General features: G+C 40.3%; 1 protein-coding gene across 1 annotated transcript in view; it reads right to left on the reverse strand.

Annotated features, from left to right (window-relative positions):
- LRIG3 (leucine rich repeats and immunoglobulin like domains 3) overlaps nucleotides 1-14,054 on the reverse strand; it is a 43,162-nt gene extending 29,108 nt beyond the window's left edge. Inside the window, 4 exon segments of the mRNA XM_039570847.1 lie at nucleotides 5,973-6,047; nucleotides 6,320-6,391; nucleotides 13,612-13,756; nucleotides 13,759-14,054. Of these exon segments, the coding sequence (XP_039426781.1) occupies nucleotides 5,973-6,047; nucleotides 6,320-6,391; nucleotides 13,612-13,756; nucleotides 13,759-13,795 (329 nt within the window). The 5' untranslated portion in view covers nucleotides 13,796-14,054.
- Between the last annotated feature and the right edge of the window lie 210 nt (nucleotides 14,055-14,264).

Consider the following 14,264-nt stretch of genomic DNA (forward strand, 5'->3'; position numbering starts at 1 on the left):
AAAAACCCTTCTGTCTTTACTGAAGGCCCTTCACAGGGGTTTAAGTTACTGCCACGAAGTGCAAACTATCACTCTTATTTACAAACTGTCAGCTGGGACAAATACGTAATTTATTTTGCATGTTTGCTTCAATTAGTTGGATTTTATTTCTCAGTATGACTATCTGAACCCTGATCTGGGATGCCCATTATCACACAACATACATAAATACACTTTTCCACATTTTAAACAGAAAGGGACACACAATACTAAAAAAAAAAAAATCCCTTCTCAGTACTAGAAAGGATTAATTGCCACTTTTCTGCTGTAACTATGTTTGTGCAAAAAGATAAGTAATCACACTAATTTTGTGGTGGCTGATCAGAAAGCTACACATAAGGTTGAAACAGTTTTTTGTACTAGAAAAACTTGTGACCTGTGCAGTCACCTAGGACTGGCTACTTGACAGTTTTTTTGTCCTGTTTTTATCTTCTGACCTTCTCTGCTAATACTTTTTGTTCATTTTAAACATCCAGGATACAAGACATGTATTCAACGTCAGTGAATTTATATTCAGCACATATTGACAGAAAGACATTACAAACCAAAGGCTGTAGAAAACCTTCAGAAAAGTGGCTTGTGGATTCTGTTCATCATCTAACAAACACGTGGAAACATTTCAAAAAACTGCCTGAATTTTGGCAGCACTTTTAGCTATCTCAGAATTCAAAAGTGAATGGTCACTGCCTTAAATGCTTCCTGGACAGAGTTGGAGGGTTCCCCCAGCAGAGCAGAGAAAAACCTCTACTATCTTACATTTTCATTATGCCTCTTATAAACAGAAGATTTCGCATTCTAAAAAAAAAGTGAAGCAGGAACCTAATATAAGGCACACATTAATGTAAGACTTGAAAAACATTCCTGAACTGTGAACCATCCATACTCCCTTTAACTTCCACACCACGACTTTTGCATTTTCGTCTCTGGCTTTACTAAGAACAAATATTTTGTTTGTGTTCTAGACTAACATGATCAGTCCTTACAACATAATTTAAATCACCTACACCATATACACGAGTGCCTTTAAATAAAATATCTCCTATTCAATAAAATGTAAAATTACAAGTTTATTTAAAACACTCAATTGTTGAAAACTACTCTAATGTTAGAATTTCATTATACCCACTGAAGACTTGGGCATGTACAGCTTTTCTCATCCCTACTAACTGCAAGTGGATTACTACATTACATATCCTGGATGTGGGTAATGAGAAACATGGGGGTTTTAATATTAGCTCTACACGTATGTTTTGATAAGAACAAAAAATTCTAGCTGGAAAAGCAGGGTACTTTAATACTCAAAGCTGTTCCATCTCTTCATAGTCGCTGCTACCTTCCATTTTCCACAGTACTCAAGGATACGGTGTACTGATGATGTTGGATGGTGTCTACAATTATGTATTTTTAAAAATTCTGCAAGTAAAAGTAGCATGGGTTTCTTATCTAAACTGCATATCCTTAAACAAAATTTTAAATAACATCGCTGAATTTGCAAATCACTGTCTCCTTACAAAGCACTAGTAACATTAAAAGTAGTTAACATTTTCAGAAGAATTTTAAAGTGAAACCTCTATGCAAATAGTAGTTGGTAGTTAACCAAGCAGGACTTCTATACAAGGCTATCATACTTACATTATTTAGTTTCAATCTATTTCTGGATTTTTACCCTAGATCCAAAACTACAACTGTGATAGACCAAAAAGGCAGTATTAGTTTTCCTCTCATGTGTCAAGATCACTGGTTCAGGCAGATTTTTAGGATGAATAGGATAGAACTGGTACACTGTTGATAAGCAATGTCATTAGAATGGAAACAATACTCAGAACTTTTGCTTGTTGCCATGGAATGAGGGCACTAGTACTCATCTTTGCACCTGGCACAAAAGCAATCCACCTATCTTCGAACAGTAAAAAGTAATTTTTTTTTTCTCCAAGAAATGAAGAATGTACTACAACCATTTAAAGCAATTCTACATTAACTTACCTGTTTTTACATTTATTTCAGGAATGCAAACTAGAAAACATCTAACCTATTTTCCTTCTAGGGATAGATAAATACACCTACATTACTGTGTGTGGTGCCCGCACATTATGTATCTGTGGTAATCAGTTGTTAAATACAATATTCTCCTCAAAAGCTTATGTTGCCAGCACATGGGGGACCTGGCCTCCTGGCTAGAGCTATTGTGCTGACAGTCTCCAGCAAATACCTGAACTTCCCTCTTCATGCCTTCTCTCATACAAGGTATAAAAGTGCTTGGTGGCTGTGCAAAAAGAACACCCTGCAATATAATTTTCAAAAACTTGACCTAAGCCTCCTGACCAGATACAGCCCAAACTATCACCCATGTAGCTCACAGTAGTATCCAGATTCCCAGGAGGCTCACATGCTCTCCTGTGACATGTAACAAGATACATACTCATCACATGAATAAAATCACAGATATCTCCAGCCGTGTAATAAAGAGTGTGCCTGAATATCCTTGTATACTCACTCCTTCACACTGACACATCTTCCCAGGGTGGTGGTGAGGGGGTGTGCCTGCCTGATACTTTTCACTCCCAAGATGTTCAACCCTCAACAGGCATCAGTAAAAACAAAATGTTAGCATCACTGTTTCATGTTACAGACAGACTGGGACCATCTCCTGCTCTGGGTATGTTTATCCTGAATAATTCATTAGTATGTAAATATCTCATTTAGATAAAATATCAATTAGATAGCTAGAAATGAGGTAGCTCCAGAAATGGAAACTGGACTAACATGATAATCCACCCATGCTTGTTTATATTGTTCAAAGAATTCAGACACACATGGCTGTGTGGACTAACCTGCACTGTTATGGAGACACACCAGCAGTGTATTTTCCTCTGCAGGGCAAGAGGATTCTTGCAGAACATGTAAAATTCTAAGGCTACCCAGCTCAGTGAGAGTTCTTAAATGAAAGAAAAAAATCTTGGAAGAGAGCTTCTTCAGCAATGAAGATACTGGCAAGAAAAGAGGGTACTACTTCTACAGCATTCCTTGAAGATTCCTTGGAAAAAACCAGCTGGCTTTTCAACTGACAGTAATGAACCAACATATATGTATCTCGTAAAAAGTGTAATCAAATTAAGTTTCAGAAGACTATCACCCTCTTTTATGCTATTATTTGAATGCCAGAACAAAGACTCAACATGGAAACTGGTTTGCTTTGGGAAGGCTCCACAAGCTCCTTTCTTATAAAAGTTTAAAATCCTGGAGAAAGTCATCAGATATTTCTCTGAAGAGTGGTTCTAAAACTTAAACTGTACTTGTTCCGTATGTGCTCTCTTTGCATGACTTAGATATATTAACTCAGTTCAATTCAACCCCTTCAAATAACATCCACCACAGAAAAAACAAATGCACGTAATTTTTTCACTTCTAGAAAAAAAACCTGTTAGATTTTTTGTCTGTTTAGGCTACCACAATACTATATATATTTTTATGCTAAACGGCTGTATGTTTATTTCTCTTTATTTATACTATTTTCTATAAAATTAAATTTAATATCTTTATATAAATATCATCCAACTAATAAGAACAGGAGGCTCAGGGGAGACCTTATCACTCTCACAACTACCTGAAAGGAGGGGGGGGGGGGGGGTGTCAGTCTCTTTTCTGAAGTAACAAGCAATAGGACAGAAGAAAATGGCCTCAAATTGTGCCATGGAAAGTTCAGACTGATACTACGAAAAATTTCATCATGGTAAAGGTTGTCAAGCATTGTAACAGGCTGCCCAGGGAAGGGATTAAGCCACCATCTCTGGAGGTATTTACAAGATGTGCAGATGTGGCTTTTAGGGAAATGGTTTAGTGGTGGCCTTGACAGTGCAGGGTTAATGGCTGGACTTGATGAACTTAATGGTCTTTTTCAACTTAAACAATTCTATGACTCTACTCTAAGTTTTAAAGAAAACCGGTGCAAAGGAAACAAGATACTTTATTTTTGAACAATACAATACCACCCTAATTTTATATTCGGTGTTCATCTGTTTTGATACAGAACAAACCATTATCTTAACTATTGTAGACAGGTATTCACAAGTTAACACAAAACATTAAAATAATTATTTCTGCCGTATTAATCTCAAGCAATCTCTGCTGTAGTCATAGAATAGGTATTAAGTCTCAGCTGAAGAACAGTTATATTCAGTAATCTCCTCCTCCACACATAGAATTACAACGAAAACAAGCTAACACCCAACCAGAGCAACTTTAACTGCATCAGTAGTGTGATAACAGCTTTTAAAAAATACTTTTTTTTTTTCTTTCACGTGTTAGCATATACAGTGCATAGCACAGATCTAACAAAGATTTCTCCATGTTTGACCACCTAAGTAAATGCACCAAGCCAGGGACCTAAGGATATGAAACAAACAATTCAACAGTGACTGATAGTCATTTATTCTCTCAAAGGAATACCAAAATTTTTGCACAGCTGCAAAAGAATGATTTTAGGTTCCTCTAAACTTGTTAAGTTTCCATGAGAAGGAGAGATGCTAAGAATTCAGAAGTAAAGCAAGATAATATAAACCACTTTACTATTATGTTAGTACTTTTAGCCTTGTGGTAAAAAAGACCTTAGCAAGGTGGTAATATGAAATATAATGTTTAGATCAATTAGATGCTTAAACTACAGAATGCCATGCCACTGTAAAGGTAACGGCAATGGTACTGCAAAATAAAAGATGTGCTTAAATTCAACAGTTATTTGTCAGACACCACCTGCTTTTTCTTTCATTCTCTTCTGATTTTGATCTGTAAGAAACCACATCAGTATCAAATGTCACTTAGTTCTTATTCAAACAGAGCAGTCCAGACACAGCGGCTGCACCAGCTGACTTAGCTGACCTAGGCCTAGAGTAAAAACAAACCCCTATAAATCACCAGATGTAAGCAATTGAATAGTGATCAATTTAATTAACTGAACAGCTTTCCAAAGTTTATTGTATTGTTTCAACCCTTCAGGATTCTTCAAGAAAGGTTACTTGCAACTTGTATTCAAGGACAGGATTTGGCTAGAGGGCTACATATTAATAGCTTTTTTAGATTCCCATTGATAAAACACAAACCCCACACATGAAAACCAGGTCTTCTCTTTTTTCCTAACTAATAGTATGATAGTAACTACTTTTCTACACCTGCCTTCAACAGTTTATTGAAACTAAGTCACAGAAAAAAAACCCAACTGACTTATCTTTAAAACATCAGGACTAAAATTTCCTTTAAAATCAACTTTTTCTGTTATTGGCCCTACATGCCTTTTACAACTTTATACTAATATTACAAATGAACACCAAGTAACCTACTCATTTCTTTCATGCAAAGCAATGAACATGGACACAACCATGTATTACAATTTTATGTATTAACTGCAGTCATAAAAAAATGTGGCACCCATTAAAATGGGCTCAAAAAGAATTTTTCAAGACATTGGCAAAACATCTTCTAACCTAGCTACTTGTTCTGAAGCTACATCTCAAGGGGATTTCCCTGTACTGTCCAGTGAAATTAATAGAATTCTGCCATGATTTAACACATCAGGATCTCAGCCAAGATGCATAACGACAGTGTATAAGTCTTGTTTTAAAGACAGCACTATACAAGTTTGTGTAACATTTACTGATGTTTGTACAGTGCCTAGCAAAATAGGACTGAGGCTTCTGGGCACTATTACAACATAAATTAATTCTAATGCAGTCTTTGTATCTGGGAAGCACAAAAACTACAAGGATTAAGCTCAATTATATACATTTTAAAGAACTACTAAATAACATGACATAATCAACTTCCTAACCACAAGCCGCTCTATTTCCAATTATTTCACTTTAATCTCGGTAATGCACCCATTTCCATGAACCCTGTAGAGTTAGTTCCACTAACCAGGGACAAGAGTAAGATTCACTTACAAAGACAGAAGAGTTATATTTGCCGAGACTGGTCCCAGATCTGGAATGATCTCCAGTTCATTGTTGTTCAACTTCCTATTAATATTACAAAAGGGAGAGTTAGCTTTGATGTTAATCAGAAGTATGTACATTGGACTTGCTAAACTGCTGAACTGTGTCACCTCAGAATTAAAAAATAATTCCAGTTTCACTTAATGTAAAATATCAGAACAGCAAGTATCTTTGTTGTTCAAGCAACTATCCCTAGAGAAATAACTATACAATTAGCATACACAAACACCAGGTTGGGTATTTTTGGTTGAGGTTTATGTTTTGGTATGGTTTTTAATTAAGACAAATTAACTTACACTTCCTGAAGACTATGAAGGTGATCCAAGATACTGGTCTTGATTGAAGATAATTTGTTGTGACTTAAGTCCCTATGAGGTTACAAAAACAAACACCCTGTCAGTTTTGCCATACAATATCAGGTAAAGCAGTACAATTTCAATCCAAATTATGTTCTCACTTGTCTCCAAGTACATAAAAAGATTTTTTTCTATTAGTAAAATTAGAATAGAAACTCATTTGCTTATACAAGGTATAAATATACAAATTCAAATGCAAATACCTTGATCACTGCTAGCAGTGTCAAAGAAATTCCTGTACCTCTGAACAATGTAGAACTGTTCATTGGAATGTGCATAAGACCCATGGAAAACATCTTAAGATTTTGACTCAGATACACCAACAACCCCTCTCCCACATCCCCTCACAATGAAAGATATGGCTAAAACAACCTTCTAGTTATTTTAACAACAAAAATTCAAAAACCAGTAGTCATTGCAGTCTCATTCCTTAGGTTAATCATAATATTTCTACCATTTACTCTTCTCACTAATGTCTCTAAAGCAATGCATAGCTCACGAATACACAATGAGGACTGTCCATAAATTGAAATTGTATTTTCATGCTTTCACAAAAGTTCAGGACACCATTTCCACATAACCAAATTTAATGGAGATCTTAAGAAATAGCAGAAGAAAACAGACATAGCAAGGGCTAATTCTGAGTTTTAAGATGTCTGTACACTAGTAATATTAATACCACACTTAATTACACTTGAAGTAGCTTGAACACTTAGCTTGTCCCATGATGTACTGAAGATCCCCAGCATATATTGATGCAGTTAATATGCAATCTTGTTAACACCTTTGTAGCATTTGCTGTGAAACAAGCCAGGTACTAAAAATGCAACACTTTTTGTTGACCACAAGAAATACTTTTCCTTACAGTGCCATGTATCTTTACCCTCTCAAACATTTATGCCCTCTCAAACACTTGACACCATACAAGAGTCCTAATAAATTTTTGCTGTAGCCTCAGAAGTACTGGAAACGTAACAGAAATAAGAGTGACCATGAAGTAAAAGACAGAAAAGCTAGTTGCAGGAATTCAAATCTGCACATCTCCAAACCTCTGCAGAAGTGGTACAGACTCACAACTCATCTTGTAACCGTGACTAGATCTGTTGAAGGCCTCCTCCTTCTCAGTCACTCATCCACCAAAATGTGCACTTTTCTGTTCCCCTACTACAGACTATCACTACCTCACCAGTATCAATCCAGCCATCTGCAAGCATTTGTTACAAGTTAAAACACTACATTTATCCAAGCCAGCAAACAAAAACTATATTTTTAAAAATTAGTTCTTAAATTCACTCCAGTGAGTGTTTGTAATGCAGACATATAAAGAAATTAATCAGCACACCTCAGCAGTGAGCAGCTGCAGCATCAGGTAAATGTTGCTTTAAAAAGCACACTTTTGAAAAAATACTGCACACACTTCATGATACTTTTCCCCATGCTAATTAAGCACTAAAGAGTCATCCACCACACCTGGGGTCCTCATCAAGCCACACAGGCACAAAGTGTTATTTCAAGTTGAATCTATGAGGAAACTACATGATTCCTCACTTTTTCTGGGTAAGATGACTCAGTACAGTCATCTGTGCTGAGCACGCCAAACAGAGGCCTCACTGCCACGGATGTGTATACTCTCCATCTACAGTTCCAGAAGTGAAGAAACCTGATGAACAGCATATCCCTGCTGCACACAGACCAGAACTGGCTTAAATGAAGCCAAGTTCAGTGTCCATGCTAGGCATTCTGCTCTGTGACTAAGCCCTGAAAAACCACAGATGCGGAGAACTCCAGTTTCCCCGCACCCATGACTCCACATCCTCAGACACAGGTGTAATGCTGCAACCCAGCCAGGCACCTAGGTTTCCTCAGCAGAACATGTGGATAGTAAAACTGTATTTTAGATTCTCCCAGCTGACTTGTTCAATGTTGCCAGGACAGTTTCACTGTCACTTTTGTCCTCGCCTGCAGCTGGCAGTTAAAAAAAAAAAAAAAAAAAAAACAAACCAGTAACAAGAAAAATTAAGTTTAAAAAATAATCCCAGGCACATATGGGTATTATGAGGGGTACCACCAATACTTGGCTGCATGGTGTGCTCTGAGCCAGCCAACTGGACCAGGCCCAGTGGGCTGCTGAGCTGTGGTACCAGCGCCTGGTTCAGGGCCACAGGCAGGGAAAAGAGATGTTCTGTGTTTCCCAAGCCAGGGCTGCACAAGAGAGCGCACACAGCAGACCCACCGGTGTGAATGGCATTTTCCAGAACAAAAGAAGGGGGGTGAGTGTGGGGGGAGAGCCACCTAGAGAAGGGGAACACACTCCACCACCTTCAGGTGGCCTGAAGGGATCTTTTCAGAGACTCAGCTCTGGACTCCTCCTCTTAATGATGGAAAACCAATTCAGTGTCAATGTTTTCAAAAGTCCACTAATGTTAGTTTCACCATTATGATTTTGAGTTCTCCTGTATATTAATTAGGTTAACCACACTTAAGTTAGAGGACTGCATCTTTCACTACCTAAAAATCTAGTGCAAACATTCTCCTGGCAATACACTGGAGAAAAATCCCTTTGTTTAACATCTGAAGGCATCAGCTGCACAGATTCAAAATTCTCACACTGCATTCTTAAGTGTAAATACTGAAAAAGTATGCTGCTACAAAAATCTACATGGCAACCTAACTTCGTCCTTTAAAGCAGAGTAGAGACAGTTTTTGCCCTTAAACTTAATTCAGTATTTGGCTTTAGTCTGTAGGGATTATAAGAACTATGCAAATAAACAGCCAAAATTCAGTTAAGTTATGGCTGTTAGTGCCTAACATGTTACTGTTGTTCACGCTTCAAACAAGACTTAGGAATCAGTAATTATTTCAACAAAGAGCTTTCAACATTAGTGCTAAAAACCTGCATTTCTTCATTTCACCTAAAAACTCTGCAAAAGGTTTATTTAAAGCATGTTTGCCTAAAGGACCTACCAGACAGTAACAGACGTGAGTAGATTTGTTCTGCTGGAGTTTTAACATGTTAAAAAAAAAAAAAAGTCTGGCAGAGTCCTTAAACTATAAAAATCCTGCAATTACAACCACTGCTGTGCATGATCACCACACTGGAGCCAGACACTTTCACTCATAGCTCAAGCTCACATCCATCTGGAGTCTATCAAGGCAACTGTGAGCGTAACTTACACTAGGTTTCAAACTAATTTTTTTTGTTTGTTTTTTAACACTAAAGATACATTCACAGTTTCCAAGTAGCACCTACTTTAAAAAATATGTACATAAAAATTTCTTATGCCTAGTTTACTTACAGCAGGTTGTCAAATACAGGTTGGAAAAAAAAATCCCAAAGCAAAAGAACAACAAAAAACCCCCAACCCTCCAGACAATACTGAATTGCCTGTTTCATACAGTACACATGCTTGTCTACCAATAGTTGCATAAAACATGTTTACAAATATTTTATTAAACTTTATTTCAGTACTACTGGCGTAAGAAACTTCATGAAAATTCAGGGAAAAAAGCCTTGCAAGTTACCTTTTAAGTTCAAACAGAGTGGTTGGAAGTGAACCAAGAGTTAAAATATTTGCCTTTTACTAATAATCTAACTGAAGCTTAAGCCTGTAGAAGTTTCTCAAATTTATAAGCACTGGATCAGCAAAACTTTTAAAATATAAAAGTCTATCATCCCAGTTGCAAAGCTACAAGTACATTTCAGTCAACTGCATTTCTCGACACACCTTATAACTAGTATAAAGAAAAAGTTGGAAAATTAAATTCTATTTTTCCATCACAGAAATGGAACTGACAATGTTCAAACATAAAGATTATTACTATGTGCCTTCCATTTCTGAATTTTCCTTGTATTTTAAAACCACATTACAAGGGGGGAGAAAATTCCCTCTGTGATCACTTTTGCTACTAGAATTTTGAGTCATAGAAGATAGAACACACTCTGAAACATCAGAAATCAGATGCATATTACGAAATTCTTTATAGCAATAATAAGCATATAGCTGTTCTTCACCTCACAAATAGAAGTGATCGGACATTTAAGTAGAATTGCCTCCACTTGAAAAAGCATGCCATAGTTTTTGCCCTCTAAGAACCTGTTCTACGAAAGAAACTATTTTCTATGTTCCATTATGTTTGTATGACCATCTTTTATAACTCACAAGTCTCAGCATTAGCTGAAACTTAACTCCGAACATCAATGTTTGTGTGATTAAAAACTCAAAAGAAGCCTAATGCATAGAGGGAGAGGGCAAGTGCTTCTTCACACATTTTATAGATATAACTTTTAGACTCTAACTTAATTTACAACACTTAGTCACAATTATCATCATCTTCCTTTACAGAACTCAGAAACCTGAGCCCCAAGTCAAATTTTAAAATGCAAATCCAGCAACAGTTCCTTAATCAGTCCCACTGGGGCCTATACAGCTGCTAATTCAGCAGAAATCAGCAGAGCTGAAAAACAAAAAGCCAGGCTGTAGCTGTTTTAAGACACTGATCCAAAGTGACTCATAAATCAGCTTGCTATGTTCAAGCTTTAGTCTGGAAAATATTGAAAAACAGCTGTGAAAACCATACAGCTTTTTTTTCGGGCAATTCTGGTAGAGAACTAGAGGATTTATAAAATGTAAATACTAAAGATGTAATACAAACACAAGTGAAAACCATTTTTCAGACTTTCCCTCCTGCCCCACCGACAGTTCTAGCATTCCTGAGTGAACCTGGTGAAGGGTTCAGCCGTGCCAGTGGGAGTTCGCACACATGGAGGACACTGGCCAATGCTCAACACTCTTCCTCCAGTTCTGCTATACCAGCTCTAACAATGCCACATTCCTGCAGTATCAGGAATCCTGGACTGGATTTAATTTCCTGGAATTAAATGGAAATCTAACTTCAAAACTATCTGTACACAAAGCCATTATAAATGTTTATCAATGTTCGGCACACTGCTACCTCTCATGAAGGCAAGGTAATAGAAGGTATTTTTGGCTAAAATCGCACTGAAGTTGGCAATTACAGCCTGTTTACACTCCACTTTGTGAAGCCACTTCCATACAAAGCAGTAGACTCCCACCTGGCACCAAGAAGGGGACATAACTCAGGCTCATTTTTTTACCCCTCCTTGTCCATTCTGAGGTCACACTCATTTTACTTCAGCAGGGAATTTGAACAAAAAAAGGCATGAAAGAATGCAACAAGAGCTTCAAAAACCCGCTCTCCATCTGGGCGAGTGCAGGTGGGCAAAGGAAGGTGTAAAACCTAACGTGGGCCTAGACCTTCTCAGGCACAAGAGCTTTGACTCTCCTGCTTGGGGGAGCTAGCCTGCATATGCTGAGAACGCAGTAAAAAAAAAAAACCTGTTGCTTTCTCAAGAGGACAGGAAAGCCTACAATTAAACTACTAGCCTTTGGCTATAACCACTATAGACTTCCATGGAAAACATGGTAGACATATAGCAATAAAATTCATCAACAGTCTTTTACAATTTGTAATGTGCAGTTTGTTGCAACAATAATCCAGACTAGTCAAACCTTTTTTGCATATGTAAAGCTGAACGCATTAATTATCTTACAGATTGCACAATCCCAGGTCCAAGTACTGGAGTAGCTGGAGGTAACAGACAACGCCACACTCTTCCTTGTTCTTATTAAGAGAGGAAAGAAGAAAGAGCTGGGTACTTCTAAGGCATTTGTCACAAACAAAAGAAATATTTACACAAAAGTGGCCAGACCACATGGTTTGGTGACACCTACAAAGATGTACTTCTGTGAGCTTAAAAGCAAGTGACACAGCTGTCCAATGAGTAATCACAGCAGGGTTTCTTACAACAGACCAAAGCTTATTTATACAAGCGGAACTTATTTTCTCACACTTTTAAAGGAATGTGAACTTACATAAGGGCAATTTACACTACCAAGGGAATTCTAATTAGAAAAACGTCCCTTGTGCTAACAAAAAGCCCTGCAATGTGCTTTATTGTCTCTCGGGAACATAAGTGGAAAAGACAAATTTGGATTACTGCTAAGGAAAAATGCTTTTTAAAGCATCTCTAAAAAATTAAAAGTTCTGTGATTTCTCCCCTTGTGTTTTTATTCACCGCATCTGAATTTTAACAGCACTGATGTATGCAAAGCTAAGAAACTAGACTATAAAGCCTACCTAATAAATAAAAAAAAATCCTTACTTTTTGTAAGAAAAATTAACAGGGCATACTGAAACAGTTCAAAAGAATAAGAGGCATGAATATAACAGAAAGCAAAACCAGTTGTTGAATGTAAAGCAGATCCAGCGTTAGATCTGTATGTTTCAATCACATACACAAAAAAAAAAGTTTCTTTCCCTTCACACTTTGCTATACCAGTCCTATTCAACTCCCAGAGCCATGCCTGTATTCAGTTCCATATGGTGTCAATACAGCCATCCACATTTCATGAGTAAAGCAGCATGACCTCCAGACGAGGCAATTGAACAGAATTAGCCACAGCTAATTGAAAGTCTTCCTGTTTACTTTAAAGCCCTTATCTCGATCTGCTTTGAAAATGTAATAGAAAATTAATACGAGTAATATAGAAGATCTTTCCATGGCAAGCGATTAAAAACAAATGTGAGGAGTCCCTCGGCCATTTTCAAGATTTTAGAAAGCTGACCTAATTTATGCTTGCTTTGTAGAAGTTTGTCACTGGAAGCAACTTTTCCTCAGCTGGCACTTGGCTTCGCGCTGCCAGGGGTTCGGCCACCGTGCGGCACCGGGCCGAGCGGGCCCGCACCATCGCCAGCCCCAAAACTACCCAAGGAATGAAGAACTGCGCGAAGAAAACCGATAGCACCTTTCCCGACACACAGATCAGCGTTAAAGCGATGATTACTGCACGTTGTCCAAAAAACTCAACAGAACTTCTTCCTCGCCCTCTCCGACACTGAGCAGCGCTCCCGGGCCCGTTTCAGCCCGGCGCTTATCGCCACCACCGCTCGGGGCCGCAGCCCGCCCCAAGGGACGCCGTCCCGCTGCGGCCGCCGCCGCCCTCGCCGCGCCGCTGACAGCTCGCCCGCGCGCCCTCGCCGCCCCGCCCTCGCCGCGCCCCGCGCTGCCCGCCGCTCCCGCGCCCGCCTCGCTGCCGCCACCACACCCGCGCTCCCCTCAAAGCCCGCCCGTCCGCGGCCCCCAGGGGCAGAAGATGGCGGGCGGGCCGGCGCCCCCGGCCCGCCACGGTGCCCGCAGCCCCGATACTCACAGCTGCACCGCCCCCCGCGGCAGCCGCTCGGGCAGCCGGCTCAACTCCAGGCGGCTGCAGACGACGAGGTGCCCAGCGCAGCGGCAGGGCGCGGGGCAGCGGGCGGCAGCGGGGCGGCCGCCCAGCAGCAGGAGCAGGAGCAGGCCGGGAGAGCGGCGGGCGCCGTGCGGGGCTGGCGGAGCATGGCGGGCTTGGAGCCGCTGCCCGCTCTCCCGTCCCTGGCGTTCCCCACTGACAGAGCCGGGCGCGACACGACGTCCTACTTCTTAGCGCGGGTGGCGGCTGCCGCTCATGCCCCGGAGCGGCTGCTGGGGGGGAAGGCGGTGGGAGACGGGGGCGTAGAAAAAAGTAAAGACAAGAAAGCGGGAAGGGACCGCAGCACCGCCAACGCCATCAACCACTCCGCAAACTTTCCGCCGCCTCAGCCCGCCTCCGCGCGGCCGGGGGAGCCCCGAGCGCGGCCCGCCCCGCCGCAGCCCCCTCCCCCTGCCATGTGACAGCCGTGACCGGGCCCCGCGGGCCCGGGAGTGCGAGATGACGGGCCGGGGTGCGGGTGGGAGGGCGTCGTGCCCCGCTGCTGCCAGGCCTCGGCGGTGGCACCCCCGGGCCCCCGTCCCGCCCGGGGCCGGAGCACATGGCCGGCCTCGCAGCAC

Source organism: Corvus cornix, chromosome 1A (genome assembly GCF_000738735.6).
Source record: "Corvus cornix cornix isolate S_Up_H32 chromosome 1A, ASM73873v5, whole genome shotgun sequence".
Lineage (NCBI taxonomy): Eukaryota > Metazoa > Chordata > Aves > Passeriformes > Corvidae > Corvus > Corvus cornix.